This window comes from Pseudorca crassidens, chromosome 14 (assembly GCF_039906515.1).
Source record: "Pseudorca crassidens isolate mPseCra1 chromosome 14, mPseCra1.hap1, whole genome shotgun sequence".
Lineage (NCBI taxonomy): Eukaryota > Metazoa > Chordata > Mammalia > Artiodactyla > Delphinidae > Pseudorca > Pseudorca crassidens.
This window is the reverse complement of record NC_090309.1, coordinates 91,095,765-91,109,985: the sequence shown is the minus strand read 5'-3', so window position 1 is coordinate 91,109,985 and position 14,221 is coordinate 91,095,765. Positions and strand designations below refer to the sequence as shown.

Genomic DNA, 14,221 nt, shown 5'->3' with positions numbered 1-14,221 from the left:
GCCCGTTTGGGGTCTTTTGCCTCCGTATAACCTTTAGAATCAGCTTGTCAATATCCACAAAATAACTTCCTGGGAATTTGGTTGGGATTGTGTTGCATCTGTAAATCAAGTTGGGAAGAACTGACGTCTTGGCGAGGTTGAGTTTTCCTGTCCATGAACATAGAATGTCCCTCCATTTGTTTACTACTTTGACTTTGTTGATCAAAGAAGTTTTGTGGTTTTCCTCATATACATCTCGTATGTTTTTGTTAAACTTACAACTAAGTATTTCACTTTGGGGATGTTAATATGAATGGTAATATGTTTTTAATTTCAAATTCTGATTGTTCACTGTTCACATACAAGAATGTGATTGACTTTTGTATGTAAACCTTATATTCTGCAACCTTGCTATAATTGCTTATTAGTTCCAGGAGGTTTTTGGTTTGTTTCATTTGGTCAACTCCTTCAGGTTTTCTACAGAGAAGATCTGCAATCAAAGACGGTTTTATGTCTTCCTTCCCAGTCTGTACACCTTTTGCACGTGGTTCTTGCCATGTAGCACAGCAAGGACTTCCAGTTAGATGGTGAAAAGGGGGCATCCTTGCTCGTTCCTGGTCTTAGTGGGGAAGCTTCGAGTTCCATTCACATGGTTGGAGGTTGTATTTGCCTCACATGGTCTGACGCTCTGTTGTTAGGTGCACACATGTTAAGTATTGTTGTGTCTCCTTTGAGAATTGACCGTTCATCTTTATGTCATACACTTTTTATCCCTGATAACATTCCTTATTGTAAAGTGTGCTCTGTAGGAGAGTAATAGTCCTCTACTTTCCTCTGATTAGTGTTAACATGGAATATTTTCTCCATCCACTTGCTGTCAATATATATGTGCTTGGGGGCCACGGTTGGCCCTGTGTCCTCCCCTCTGTTACGCATCCAACAAGAGTTGTTGATTTTCCCACCCGCTCCGCTTCACGCTGATGGTTACTTAGGAGTGGTGATGCTCAAGCTCCTTTCATGCAGAACCAGAAACACTGTAACTTTTTAAATAGAAAAAAAAAAATCAAAATGACCGCTACACAATGGCATTGTGCTGATTTAAATCATTTTCCTGTACTATCCAGAATAACACAAGCGTATTAGAAAATGGGGCCTGAAAGATTTTATAAGACAATGGAAATATTTACTCTGCAAAATGTTAGGGAAAAGAGCCGAAGTAGAAAAAGTTGTAAGTGGATGATTGGAAGCTTTGGGCTGTAAACAGAATCTGTTTCCTGGCTGTGGGGCCACAGGCACTAACTCACCCTCTGTTCAGCACTTTCCTCAGTTTAAGGATGGGGGTGGCAAATGCTAGCTGACTACCTCACAGGATGAAACGGAGCGCTGAGGGACTTAATGTGTGTATTCATAAGTGTGTCTGAAACTCCAGCGCATTTGAATTTAACAGAAGAAATTTTACTCTTAATGTTCAGCAACTTCTCATTGTAAACGCAATACACAAAATATGGCGAGTGAATTTGCACCTAAATATTTGCACATGTTTTTGTCTGACCTTGGATTTTTGTATCCTCGCACTGGAGGCGAACTGCCCAAATCAGAAACAACCGTATGTTAAGTTTTTAATACATATGTTTACTGATCTCCTTTATTCTGACATGAAATGTGAGGTTGTGGCTGTGAGGGGGACTGTTAATTAGTCACAGCATCTTCCCTCCGACCGGGCCTCACGGGAGGGCGAGTGAGGCTGGTGGGCTCTGTGTACACAGAGGTTTGGGCCACACGGGAGGGGCTCGAAGTCCTTAAGCCTCTCTGAGTTCAGGCAACATAAACAGCTCTCTTGGGAGGGCGTGGGAGGCGGGCCTCTGGTCCATTTCTCTTTGGAATGAGAATAAGTGGCTCCAGGGGAGTGAATCTACAAGTGTCCCTGCTGATCTGCTCTCAGACCCCCCCAGCCTGGGTGCCTCACTCCTCCATCCCCGGGCCAGCAGTCTTTGCCGAGAAAGCCCGACCACACTGATGGAGCCTTGTGGCCAACACATTGTGTCAGAATATCTAAATGAACTTTTAAAAGGCCCAGAGAGACTGTGGCAAATGAATTAGGAAAAATTAAAGAGAAAGTCCTGTCTTCAAGGATGGTTTCTGAGCTCCTTCAAGATGAGGGAAAGGGAGATGTTGAAGGCAACGAGGAAACAGAAGGGAGAAGAGCTGGAAGACAGGAAAGGAGCAGCGTGGGGCGGGGGAAGGCAGTGGGTTTTCTGGGGCTGGGTTACCTACGAAGAGTAAACAGCCGGCGGTGGGGAGTGGTGACCCCAGGTCTCTCCTGTGTGCTGATGCATGCTGGAAAGGCTGCATTAAACCAGGATTCTCTGGCCTTTCTCATGCGCTCAGCTCTCCTTCCTTAGCGTGAACTGTCATTTCTGATTTGCAAATTGGAATCTGAGAAATAATGTTTCAGCTACTCATGTTTTCAGACACCATTAAAATGTGTTAAGTAACACTTATAAAACCAATTTTATAGCATCTTATAACATTAACATATAAATTATATAGCAGTTACCTATGAATATGCAAGAAATACTAGAAGTAATTTTAAGGATGTCAATTAGGGGAGTATATTCTATCATTTAAAATAAAATATTTACCTGGAAAGAAGTAATTTAAGTGAAGATTTGTAGACTGAAGGCATATTAGACAATTATGCATCTAATATAGAATATCTCTCTGTGTCAGTCCTGGGGCCACACAAGGGTTCCACAATAATATTAAAATACGCCAAGGTACTACATCTGAGGAGCTACGCTCTCTGCTCTATTTCAAATCAGATGTGGTCAGATAAATAGAAAATTGTCAAAGCAGAAGGTAATGAAGAGAAAGACCTGCTTTTGAAAATTAATTAATAAACTTTGTGTTTTAGGTTTACAGGAAAGTGAGTGGCAGGTAGAGAGCTCAGGCCCCCCATCTTCCCTGTTCTCACCATCCTGCCTTAGTGGGCGTGTGTGTGTCACAGCTGATGACCAGTGCGGGTACATCGTAGTGACTGATGGCTACATGGTCCCCACAAGATTCCAAAGGCTCTCAGGGTGGAAGTGTTTCCCTTTAAGTCCATGGAAGAAGCGGTCCATCCCAGAAGTCCGAGCATCTTCTCAGTGTCAGCTGTGTCTCTGACTGTGGCACATTCTCCTTGAAACAGTCACCGTGGCCCAGAGCGTGAGACGCACGGACCGACTCACCTCCGAGGGCACCTCCACCCTGGGCTGAGCAGTCAGCCACCAGGAGCACGGGAGCCGGGCATGGAGAGGGGGTCTTCCGGGGGGAAAGGAAAGTGACCATCAGCAATGAAAACTAAATGGAAGGGGACAGCTCAAACCACAGATGGCCATGCAGACACACAGATAGCAGCTGCTTAACAGAAGTTAGGAGCGTAGCAGAATGGGTGAGGAGTCTCTAAATTTAACCTAAAATCGGTCCTTAAATTAATGCAAAAGACATCCAAAATGAATTCCTAAAATTATGCCCAATTGTGTGTAATAGACAAGTTCCGCCGTTACTGGGTTCTCGTATCAATAATGTATCTAAACATCTTCATGCTTCACGCCACCAGCGGGGACATGCAGTTACTCAGCAAAGCTTGCTGTGGCATATAGTTTAGTTTCTCAACTGTCCTGCTCCTGGTTTAGAATTTAATGAAGGTAAAGACACATTGACCAGCTCCATTGTTGTAAATGTTTAAATTCTCATACTAAAAATAGTATGTGTCTTTGCATGTATACTTTACATTTTTTTCCCAGTTTTATCGAGGTATGATTGACAAAAATGGAATGTATTTAAAGTGTACAGTGTGATGATTTGATATCCATGTACATTGTTAAGCGGTTCCCACAATCAAGTTAGTTAGCACCTCCATCACCTCACACAGTTCCCCTTATTTGGGGTGAGAGCACATAGGATTTATTGCTAAGTGGTTCCCCCAGTCAAGTTAGTTAGCACCTCCATCACCTCACACAGTTCCCCTTATTCTGGGTGAGAGCACATAGGATTCATGTGTCTGTTTTATATTTCTTGCAGGTGAGCTCATTAGACTGGGTCCGAGCAGAAAAAACCTATAACCTCTGTGAGGTACTATTTAAAGTTCACAAGGTAAGTTTCCTTTGCACATTAGATGCTTTCATATTAACAAGATGATCTTTGGGCTTAAAGAGTGAGAGAAATATTTGTTTCCCACTGTCTGTTGAAGTAGTAAAATAACATGAACATCTAGCTTCATCCCACAATCTTTCATCAGAATTCCACAAAAGAGTATCATAGAGGAACTTTTAAGTCCTTATTCTTTTTTTTATGTAGGTGCCTTATTATTTCATTCTGGCCTTTTTATATTTTCAACTAGTTTATATGGCTTTCCAGACATCTGAGATGTTCATTTGGTACTGGGATGTCTTCATAGGACCATCATATTTTATATGTGTTCTTCATTAATAAACTATCGAGCCTCTTCTGTTTTTATCCAGCATATCTTTTCAGAAAAATTGAAAAAAAATTTTTGTAAGGTCGGATCTTAACAAACGGCACCGCGAAACAGAGGAAAGCTTCAAGTGAGCTTTATTAGGGAGCACTCCTGGGCGAGGCTCACTGGTCCGAGAGAAAGGGGCCAGAGAAGTCGCGCCCAGTACTGGATGAGGGGGATTTCTATTGGGGTAAGAGCAGAAGGCGGCCTGCAAGGGGAGGGGGTGGTTTGCTATACAGGGTAATTCCTTATTTGGTGAGGATACAGCAGGGCCAGGTGTTGGTTGGTCTGCTGTGGGGCGTAAGCCCATTTTCCCTTCCCATCGGCCCATTGTTTTCTGGGCAGGAAGTTAGAGTCTCTTGTTGATTCCCAGAACAGGTGAGGTTGTTATGTCCCAATGCCTCTCCTACCTCATACTGGTCGATGTTTTCTCTTATCCCCCGGGCCTCCTTTCACCCGGGCCAATGGGCCTTACAATTTTAATCAATAAACATGCTATGAAGTAACTGAAATCGTGAAATTAGCCAGGAGGATGGCTGCAGCAAAAGTATTAAACTCAATGCAGGGTAAATAATAATCATAATAAATGTATCGCATTCAGCATTTTAAAAAAGGAGATTGAATTCTGTGTCTTGTTGGGAGTCTGTAAACAGTGATCTTACAGAGTCTCCCCTTTTCTCAGGTGCCTTTAATTGTTGATGTTGGTCATTTTGCACGTATGAATTTTAAATTATCTGTAATAGTTACTTCAGCTTTCAAAAGTTGAAATAATGTATGATTATTGTAAGAACTAGCACTTTAGTGTAGAATTTTTTTAATGATTTGTTTTCATAATCACCATTTCAAAGTATAGTCATTAATATTTAGTCCAGAAATCAAGTTTTGTAGTTGTGGTGGTGTTTTTCTATGACACTTCCTCCTCTCCCAAAATTCCTTTTTCCAGTTCTTAAAATTATGTGTCTGTATTTCACACTCACCATGAAAGGGATGAGAAAATTGAATCAATCAGACTTGATTGCAATCGTGACCTAAATCATAAACAGCCTCCACACAGTGAATCATAAAAACACTGCTCAGCAGTGAGGCTCCTCCTGCATAAATATTCCCTCTCAACGTAAGAATATTCCGTTTGCATTTTTCAGTGGAACCAAATTTACTCATATGTTTGGCAAAGCACCTTGAGAATAATACCTTATCTTTGCTGAGTGAACCTCCTGGAGCCCTGCTAAGTGCTCCATCTACATCCTGAGTTAATCCTGTCCCCAACTGAGGACTTAATCCTTGTCATCTCCATCTGACAGGCGAGACCCAGAAGCACAGAGGGGGAGTAAGTTGCAGAAGCCTCACTGGAGGCAGGTGGGGTCCAGGTTCCCTCGGCCTGAAGCTCGGCTGAACCCGATGCTATTTTTTTATATGTGCACTATTCTTTTTCCCTCTGCAAATGGAAGCATGCGCACTGTTCCACACGTCACTTTCTGCCCTACAGTTTATCTTGTGGCTCTTTCTTCAATATACACAAAGAGATGATCCCGCTTTGAAACCGCTACCCAGTGTTCAATTCCATGAATGTATCATATTTCATTTTACCAAGCCCTTCTCAAGGGATATTTAATTTGTACCCATTTGTTTGCAATTACAAACAATGTAATAACTCATTTCACACGTGTGCAAGTGTATCACCAGGAAAAATTTAGAGAGGTGGAATTTCTAGGTCAAAGGATGTGGACTGTTTACATTTTGATAACCAACAAGGACCTACTGTAGAGCACAGGGAACTCTGCTCAATACTCTGTAACAACCTAAGTGGGAAAAGAATTTGAAAAAGAATACATACATGTATATGTGTAACTGAGTCTCCCTGCTGTACACCTGAAACTAACACAGCATTGTTAATCAGCTATACTCCAATACAAAATAAAAATTTTTTTAAAGTGAAAAGAAATGCCAGTGGAAACCATGAAATAATGTTTGCCAATTAGACTGTCAAAGATGAAACGGTTGGTGACAGTGCGAGGAAGGGTCTATCAAAATGTAAACAGTCCACGACCTTTGACCTGAAATGCCACCTCTCTAAATCCTGTTCTGCCTCACCTGTCAGAAGCGCTGGCCTCCCGGGAAGCTCTCTGGAGTGTCCTCCTGTGACCTGTTCTCCAGCCACCTCTCAAGTGCAGCCTTGTGAATAAGGAGAATACAATTCTCCTCAAGTCCTGTCAGAGAAAACCTGGACCCATCAAAGTTAAACAGACAAGGAAGACGTCACTGGGGGCAGAGACCGACCTCAACTCCACTGAAACAAAGGGCAGGGGTCCCCGAGCTGGGTGAGGGGCGAGTGTGGCCCAGGTGGGCCCCTCCCAAAGGAAGAGGAGCCTCTCTCCCGTCTTCGTGGAGGGAAGTATCTGTGCAGCCTGGCCTGGGTCCCGCGGAGGGAGGCTCCCGCCCGCAGAGACAGGAAGATGGGCCCCATTCCTGGGCATTCGCGCCCCAGGGGCGTGGATGGCACCCAGGCTCGCCCTGTAGAACCGGCGGAGGCTTTAAAAAGATCTGCACTTCCAGGGGGCAGAGAGAGGTTTAGAGGGATGGGTTTCCTACCATAAATGCTCCGGGGACGGCAGGGGGCGCCCAGAGTCAGGAAGGGGCCTTTGCCACTGGTCAGGCCGCGGGAAGTGATTTGGGGGGTGCCACAGCAGCTCAGGGACCTTTAATTTTGTAATCGCTCCCGATTTTCAGTCTTAACGACACATTGCAGTGCATAAGACCTGAGCTCCTGCTTCCAAAAGAAGCTACAGAAAATATCCAGGGAAATGAGCTGTGTATCGATCAGTGATTTCACTCACGTCGCAGCATCTACAGCGCGTTATCTTTTGTGAGGCTCAACAGTTTGAGGTGCAGAAAGTAATCACATCTATGAGATCCTTCAGTGTCCTTTCTTGGGATTCCTCAGGTGGTTCAAACGTTATTTTTAACTCTTCTATTTGTTCTTGCGCGTAGAGCTGAGGTTTGTCCGTTCAAGTGAAGACTGACAGACACTTCACTGCTCGATCAAATGAGCTCACTCCTCAGAACTGACTCAAAGCAAGGAATTTGCAAGAGTCAGATAGCTGTGAGCATGGCAATATTTAATGATATTCTTAAGTAGTGAACATTAGGAGAATTGTCAGATGACCACTGAGAAATAAAGTCCTAATAGGGTCGTATATGTCAAGTCCTCCATTAAAATCACATTACACATTTATAGAATGATGTGTACAAAGAGACATTGCATGGAGGAAATAGAAAAACAAATTAGATAACAAAAGATAGATCATAATAGAATGATCTGTCTTTTAAGTTTCCTGTATTGTTGCTCTAATCGTCTCAAATAAATAGAAGCAGGAAAAAATCCAGGTAATTTTCTAAAATAGTCTTTGCATTTTGTTGTCTGAAAAGTGAACCCAGGATGGTTTCTGTCTTCTCACAGTCTGGGCAGGGGGGCCACATCAGGAGCGGGTAGCTGGAAACCTGATGCTGGATTGTGTAGTCGCTGACTTTGTCGGGAGACAGTTCGCTATACGTTAGATGTGAACGTTCAGTCTACGCCACGACTCCGCACTGCCTGTGGACGGTGGGCTCCATGTAGACAGAAACAAGCCACGTGGGCGAGGATGCAGGTGCTACGCGCTTCATCCGTGCTGTCCTTTAAACCCATGACGACCACTCTCTTACACCCCATTTTATGGTTCAGATATTTAGGCTTAGAGAGAAGTGAAAAGCTCAAGGTAACAGCTGATAATTGGCCAGGAAGGTCCCAAGCGTTGTCTGTCTGACTGCAAAGCCTGTTTTTCTCCTATAGCAGCGCACAGCCCCCCACCTACACCAGTACAGGAAAGAACATAGCCGTACCATCGACGGTGCCACCCGCACAAACACTTGCTAAGAGTCCTTCTTTGGTGGTCAGTCCTGACACTCAAGGTCAGTAGTTATGGACGGAGTTCCTGAAAAGTCAGGCCAGTGACTCACATCTTGCTCTTCTCGACTTAGGACCTGATATCCTATTTCCTGAAGGGTTTCTGTGCATATGCCAGGCTGAGGCCAAGGATCTGGCGGCCCCAAAATACAGGTGCAGCCTCTGTACCGTGTTCATTTAGGATCAGGACAGATGCACCAGCACACACCACACCCGTGCACACACACGCACGCGCACGCACCCTCACGTCGCACACCACAAGGCAGCAAGTGCCTGAGTGACGCGTGAGGACAGGTCCCTGGGCGGCGGAAGCGGGGACAGCGCGGATCGGGGCCTGCAGAGCCGCCGCGAGGCCCTGAGAAGGCAGGGGGCACCCAGAGCCCGTGCGCCCATCTCCACCCCAGTCAGCAGCCACTGCTCTCACAAGCCTGGGCCCAGTGGGCAGAAGTGTATTTCACATAAAACCAGCCCAGCCCACAGGTGGGGCACGGGGATTCTGGGAATGAACTCTGGCCACCAGTGTGAGTCGTGGGTGTGGCCTGGCGGGACAGCCCGCGTGGATCTGAATAGCTCGGAGTCGGGGGGTGAAGGCTTGGCCTGTGGGCAGCCTCTGTTCCTGCTGCCACCGGGCTGTGGCTCACATCATGTCCCCTCAGCTGCTCAGCAGCCCTGGCAGGATGTCCACCTGCTTCCGCGTCCCCGGGGAGGCCGTGCGGGCAGAGGCCACCCTAGTGCAGGGCCTAGCGCAGACTCTTCAGGGTGTCTGTGCAGTGGGTGGGTGAGCGGGAGACGAAGACAGACGTGAATCTCCAGGGGACAGAGACACAGAGATGCAGAGACACACGCACACAGAGACAGAGAGACACGGAGGAAGGGAAGAGCAGGCTCCGGCCTGAGACGCGGACTCGTTTGAGGCCCCAGGCCCCATCTCTCCTGATCCCTGAGTGAAGCCCGACACAGCTGCTCCTTGGGTGGGTGCGTTCATGTCTCAGGCGAGGCTGTGGCGGAGACCCCCCGCCCCGAGGTTCAGAGCTGCCGGGACATCCGCCCGCTATGTCTGTGACCCACGGACGCGCTGGGGCTGACTCACGTCTTCTGCTTAAATGTTTAATCAGGAACTGAATAACGGCTCTTTTTTCTTGTTTCAACCTTTGCTTTTGAAACTATTTCTAAAACACGTCTTCTGTGTGGCCAGGACCTCTGGGCTCACGTAGTTAGGTCTCGGTGGCCCAGTGCCCCTGGGGGACCCCAGGTGCTCCACACATGGCTGAGGGGTGGGGACCCTTCAGGGACCCTGGCAGAGCGGAGAGAGTCGTGCGGTCTCGCTCTCTTCAGTGTTTGCTGATTTTGTGCTCAAGTTAAGCACAAACGTCTCGTGACTTTTTTCTTTATCTTTAAAGCTAAGCATAGAAGCAGAAGTTGTGGCCACTGATGGTTTAGGTGCAAGATGCTTGCAGAGCATTGGCAGGTGGACATAACTGACTCCCAGATATTGACTTACAGGCCCGTCTCCACGGCAGCGACGTCGGGGGACGCCGCTCCTGAATCCAGGCGCGTGGCCAGGAGGTCGCCTGGTGGAGTGCGGCCCCAGCCCCCAGCCTGGAAGAGGCCCCTCTGTCCCGGGCGGTCACCCGGGGGGCGTCCCCTCTAACCTGCGTGCCCCCCTCTCTGTTTCAGTTCTGGCTTCCGGATGACTGCTGGGCCCAAACCAGCCTCTGCCTGGGTCTCCAGGACCCCACCTGCGGGGAGCACAGGCCCTTCTGCTTCAGCGTCCTCGTCGGCCACGGCAGGAGCCACGTGTTCAGCGTGGAGCTGGGGAGCGAGCTCGCAGCGTGGGAGCTGTCCTTCCAGAGGGCCACCTTCCTGGACGTGCAGAGGACGGGGGTGAGCGACTCGCTGTCGTCTCTGGTTAAACCTGCTTGGGCACCGGAGACGTAAATTAGAGCAGCTGTAGCGAGCATTCCAGAAATCAGGCGTCGTCAGGAGCTGGGCGCTTCTCGCCGGGGTCCCTACGTCAAGTGCGCCCAGCAGACGAAGAGGGTGAAATTAGGGGAAAGCAGGCAGAGCTTTCGTCTCGGTTGCGTCAGCCTCTCTACTCACAGTGAGGGAAGGGCCTCCTGCGCCGTGTAAGGGAAACGCCCTCAGCCAGCAGCGCAGTCAGGCCCCTGGTGTTCGCTCGCCAGCCGTGTTTACTGTGATTCACCGGGACCTGTGTCGTAGTTTAAGGCACTCAATGGCCCTTCCTCTCAAACTTAATGATCCAACAGGAACACAAAACAGCTCATGTGACTGGGCCGCTTCTCCCTTTTCAGGACAGCAAATAAATCTCTCCCAGGTCGGGTGTGTAGGGACTAAATGGATGGGGTAGCGTGGGTCGTGATCCGCGTTGTTGGAGTAGCAGCGCCCTTCATGCGGGAGTTCGCATGGCTAGAAGTGAGAAAACAGATGCAGCATCGTGCGGTGGGTTTAACTCCACACGGAAGTTCGGGGTTCCTTCTCCCTCCTGGCCTGGCGTCAGTCGCTCTGGGCGAGGACTTGGGAGCGGCTCCTTCACTTATCAGCACTGCTTTGAATGTGAAAAGATTCTGTGCCATCGTTTCTCTCTCGTTCGGGATGTAAAAATGTATGGAGTCCCCTGATGCTCAGGGCTAGGAGGGAGCAGGGAGCGTCCCTTCAACTGTGTGATGTTCTCTGAAATCTGTGGTCCACACGGTGGGTCCCACGCAGACGTTCACGGAAACCAAGCCTTGTCCCTTCTGGGGCCCCGAGATACCCTTGCTCACTTGTAGTTGTCTCTGATGATGTGAACATCTTCCCAGGGAATCTGTCATTCATTTATTGCTCATGAACTGACAACTCTTTCAGTTGGAAACACTGTGGATGTAAGAAAGTGCAACTGTGTGCTTTTGAAGTCAGAACTCCGGCCAGTCTGTGGAGGAAGCCGGGCTTCAAGGTGGGCTAAGTGGCATCTGTGCGGTAGAGGTTTTAAAATTATAATCCTCCCAGATTCTACCAAACAAGAGAATCCAGCTTCTGTCTCTGCAGAATCTCGTTGCGCGTCACTCACTGTGGCTCTCCCTGGCTTTACAGCACAGCCCTCTCTGCAACGTCTTTCCAGCCCGGGCGTCTTTAGTTCCTGCTCCTGGAGTGTTTTCCCCCTTCACAGCCAGCCCCGTCAGCAGAGCACCCCTGCATTTCCTGGTGTTGCCTCTACTTTTGTTCATTAAAGTGAGTTGAGCCCCCTTTGCTCATCCCTTTACCACAAAGAACTTGCACCGCCACTTTCCAAGTTATGTTTAAAATATAATCAAGATGCTCGAAATGCAGACGTTAAGGCAGACGTGGCCGTGGTAGGTCAGCGGCTGAGCTGAAAGGAGCACCAGGGCTGGGGCTTCAGATCCTCTGATGCCGGGGAAGCTGCTGCCCAGAGGGCAGCCCGTCCTCCAGGCCTCGCAGATGCCCCCGAGCCCCGCCGCAGCCAGGAGGACGGCAGACGGTCTGTGCCCTCCCCCGCGCTGATGCCCTGAGCCCAGGTCTTCCCGAGCATGCGAGATCAGGCTGTGGGTCGGGGCTCTACCACCCCGTCCTCCTGTCTGCCTGAGCCCCCCGGACCTCCACTCTGGCCTGGGGTGCCGCCCGGCTGTCCTTCGGCCGGAAACACGAACGCACAGCAGGGAGACCGCCCCAGGCTCCTGTGTGTCTCCTGTCCACCCCCAGATCCTGACCTAACTTGTCAGTGGCAGAGAGCGTGCGTCCTCGTGTTCCTGCAGCCCTGCGTCGATGCAGCCGGGGACAACACTGCAGGCAGGTCCAGGCGGGCCGCTCGGGCCCACGAAACTGCCTGGGCCCTGGACGGACTGTGGGCCTCGATCCTCGGGGCACACCGACCACCCCATGTTGCGCCCCTGACCCTCCCACACTGCAGTGCCCACGCGGCTCCTTCTGCATCTACGGCCCGTCCTCCGTCCACACCCTAGTTTTCCATGCTTTCCTTTTGGATGTAGTGTGACCCCAGGCCTCAAGGACCCTGGTCACCCTTGGGTTCCACCCGTGCGGAACAGATAGCCGCTGAGCAACGTTTAGGGATTCGAGTGGGCCGCAGCATCCTTGCCGTTTGGGGATTAAACAGTTAAAGAGCCCGTGTTCCTTCTCCAGCTGTTTGAACACCGACAGAGCCACTGATGAGAAAACATATCTAGACTACTGGAGCTGTGCTCTCCTTGGAAATTTTGTTTGAAAAGCCTAAATTGAGTAATCTCCACAGTAAATATTTGCAAGTCTCCAGAGCGAATCGCCGACATCTGTGCGACTGTGAGAGGCGCTATTTAGTGCTGTTCTTGGCCCAGATGAGCTCTTCTGAGGATTTCCCAGGAAGATGCTGGAGTACGGATTAGCTTACAGCTCAGCAACTCATTTCTCTAAAAACCATCACGGCTTAATTTAATTAAATGAGAACTCAGAGCGCTGCTCGTGACGTTTCTATTTCCGCTCCTGAATTTATTTCGGGGTCAATCTTGTCCTCCAATTAGCATTCCCATCATGGAAGAGCACAGCCAAATTAGCTTTTATTACTTGTTCGCATTTTAAACCTTCCTCTTTCCAGGCTGTAACCATTCTGGTTCTGATGGATGAGGACAGGAAGGGAACAGTGACGTGACCTGAAAATGTGGCTGAGAATCACGAGTCCAAGCATTTATCTGGAATCCAAGCTCAGTAATGGGGGGATCCTGTCCTAGTTTTTCACTATAAACCCAAAGTCTCCAACATATGATATCACAGATCAGCTGCCTCCCAGAAACTTATAAAACATCTAAGAATAGGGTACGTTTCTTGGCATCTACTGCCTTCTGGCGTAAGACTCCACACTACTTTCTTTTGAAGTTTATGTTTGTATCCCTAGAAAAAGAACTGCATGTAATCTTGAGTAAGACAAGACTAACTTGGGTTTATCTTTGAAGATTTCACTTAGAGCTAAGTTTTCAGAAAACAAGTAGAACATTAAAGGCACTGCCAACAAAATCACCAATTCCAAATACTGCATCCATACGTTGTCTTATAAAATAAACATTTCTGTTTTTGATGGAAACATTCAGCTTTATTTGTAAGTCACACAACTCAACGCTTCCTAAACATTCGCTGTGAGATGTTCATCTATGTATATACACATAAGCACTAGCACTGAGAAACACCCAGTCCTTTGGCATCCACACCTATACCTGTGTCTCTGAGTCCCTCCCCTCCCAGAACTGCTCTGTCACTGACCTCTCGGCCTGCACTCAGCTGTGTGAATAGCCTGTGTTCCCACGTCCTTCAGGCAGTGCCCATCATCTGCTGCTATCGCCTAAGCTGCTTTGCTATCCCCAATGCTCGCTCGCTCTCCTCCTCTCTCTCCCCGCCCCCGATACATAGATAGATGATAGATGGCATATACACAGACAGACAGACAGACAGATAGATCTGGTAATGTGTTGCTTAAGGCTAGTATTTTCTTCTCGTTTGTCTGTCTCATCTGTCCATTGGTGTAAGTGGGGTGTTCAAGTCCCCACTATTATTGTGTTGCTGTCAATTTCTCCCTTTATGGCTGTTAATACTTGCCTTATATATCGAGGTGCTCCTGTGTTGGGTGCCTGAATATTTACAGTTGTTAGATCTTCTTGGATTGATCCCTTGACCACTATGTAGTGTCCGTCTTTGTCTCTTACAACAGTCTTATTTTAAAGTCTATTTTGTCTGATATGAGCATGGCTACCCCAGCTTTCTCTTCATTTCCATTTGCATGGAATATCTTTTTCCATCCC

The 14,221-nt window shown here is 48.1% G+C and overlaps 1 protein-coding gene across 4 annotated transcripts in view; it reads left to right on the top strand.

The window, feature by feature from the left end:
• Nucleotides 1-14,221, top strand: part of SNTG2 (syntrophin gamma 2) — a 196,142-nt gene that overhangs the window by 161,559 nt on the left and 20,362 nt on the right. For 3 of the 4 annotated variants that reach the window (XM_067703830.1, XM_067703829.1, XM_067703828.1), the window contains 2 exons: nt 4,045-4,116; nt 10,101-10,307. In XM_067703830.1, coding sequence (XP_067559931.1) covers nt 4,045-4,116; nt 10,101-10,307 — 279 coding nt within the window. Of the gene's footprint in view, nt 1-4,044; nt 4,117-10,100; nt 10,308-11,513; nt 13,248-14,221 lie in introns of those variants that run through there. The other variant, XM_067703831.1, reaches the window with a different exon arrangement.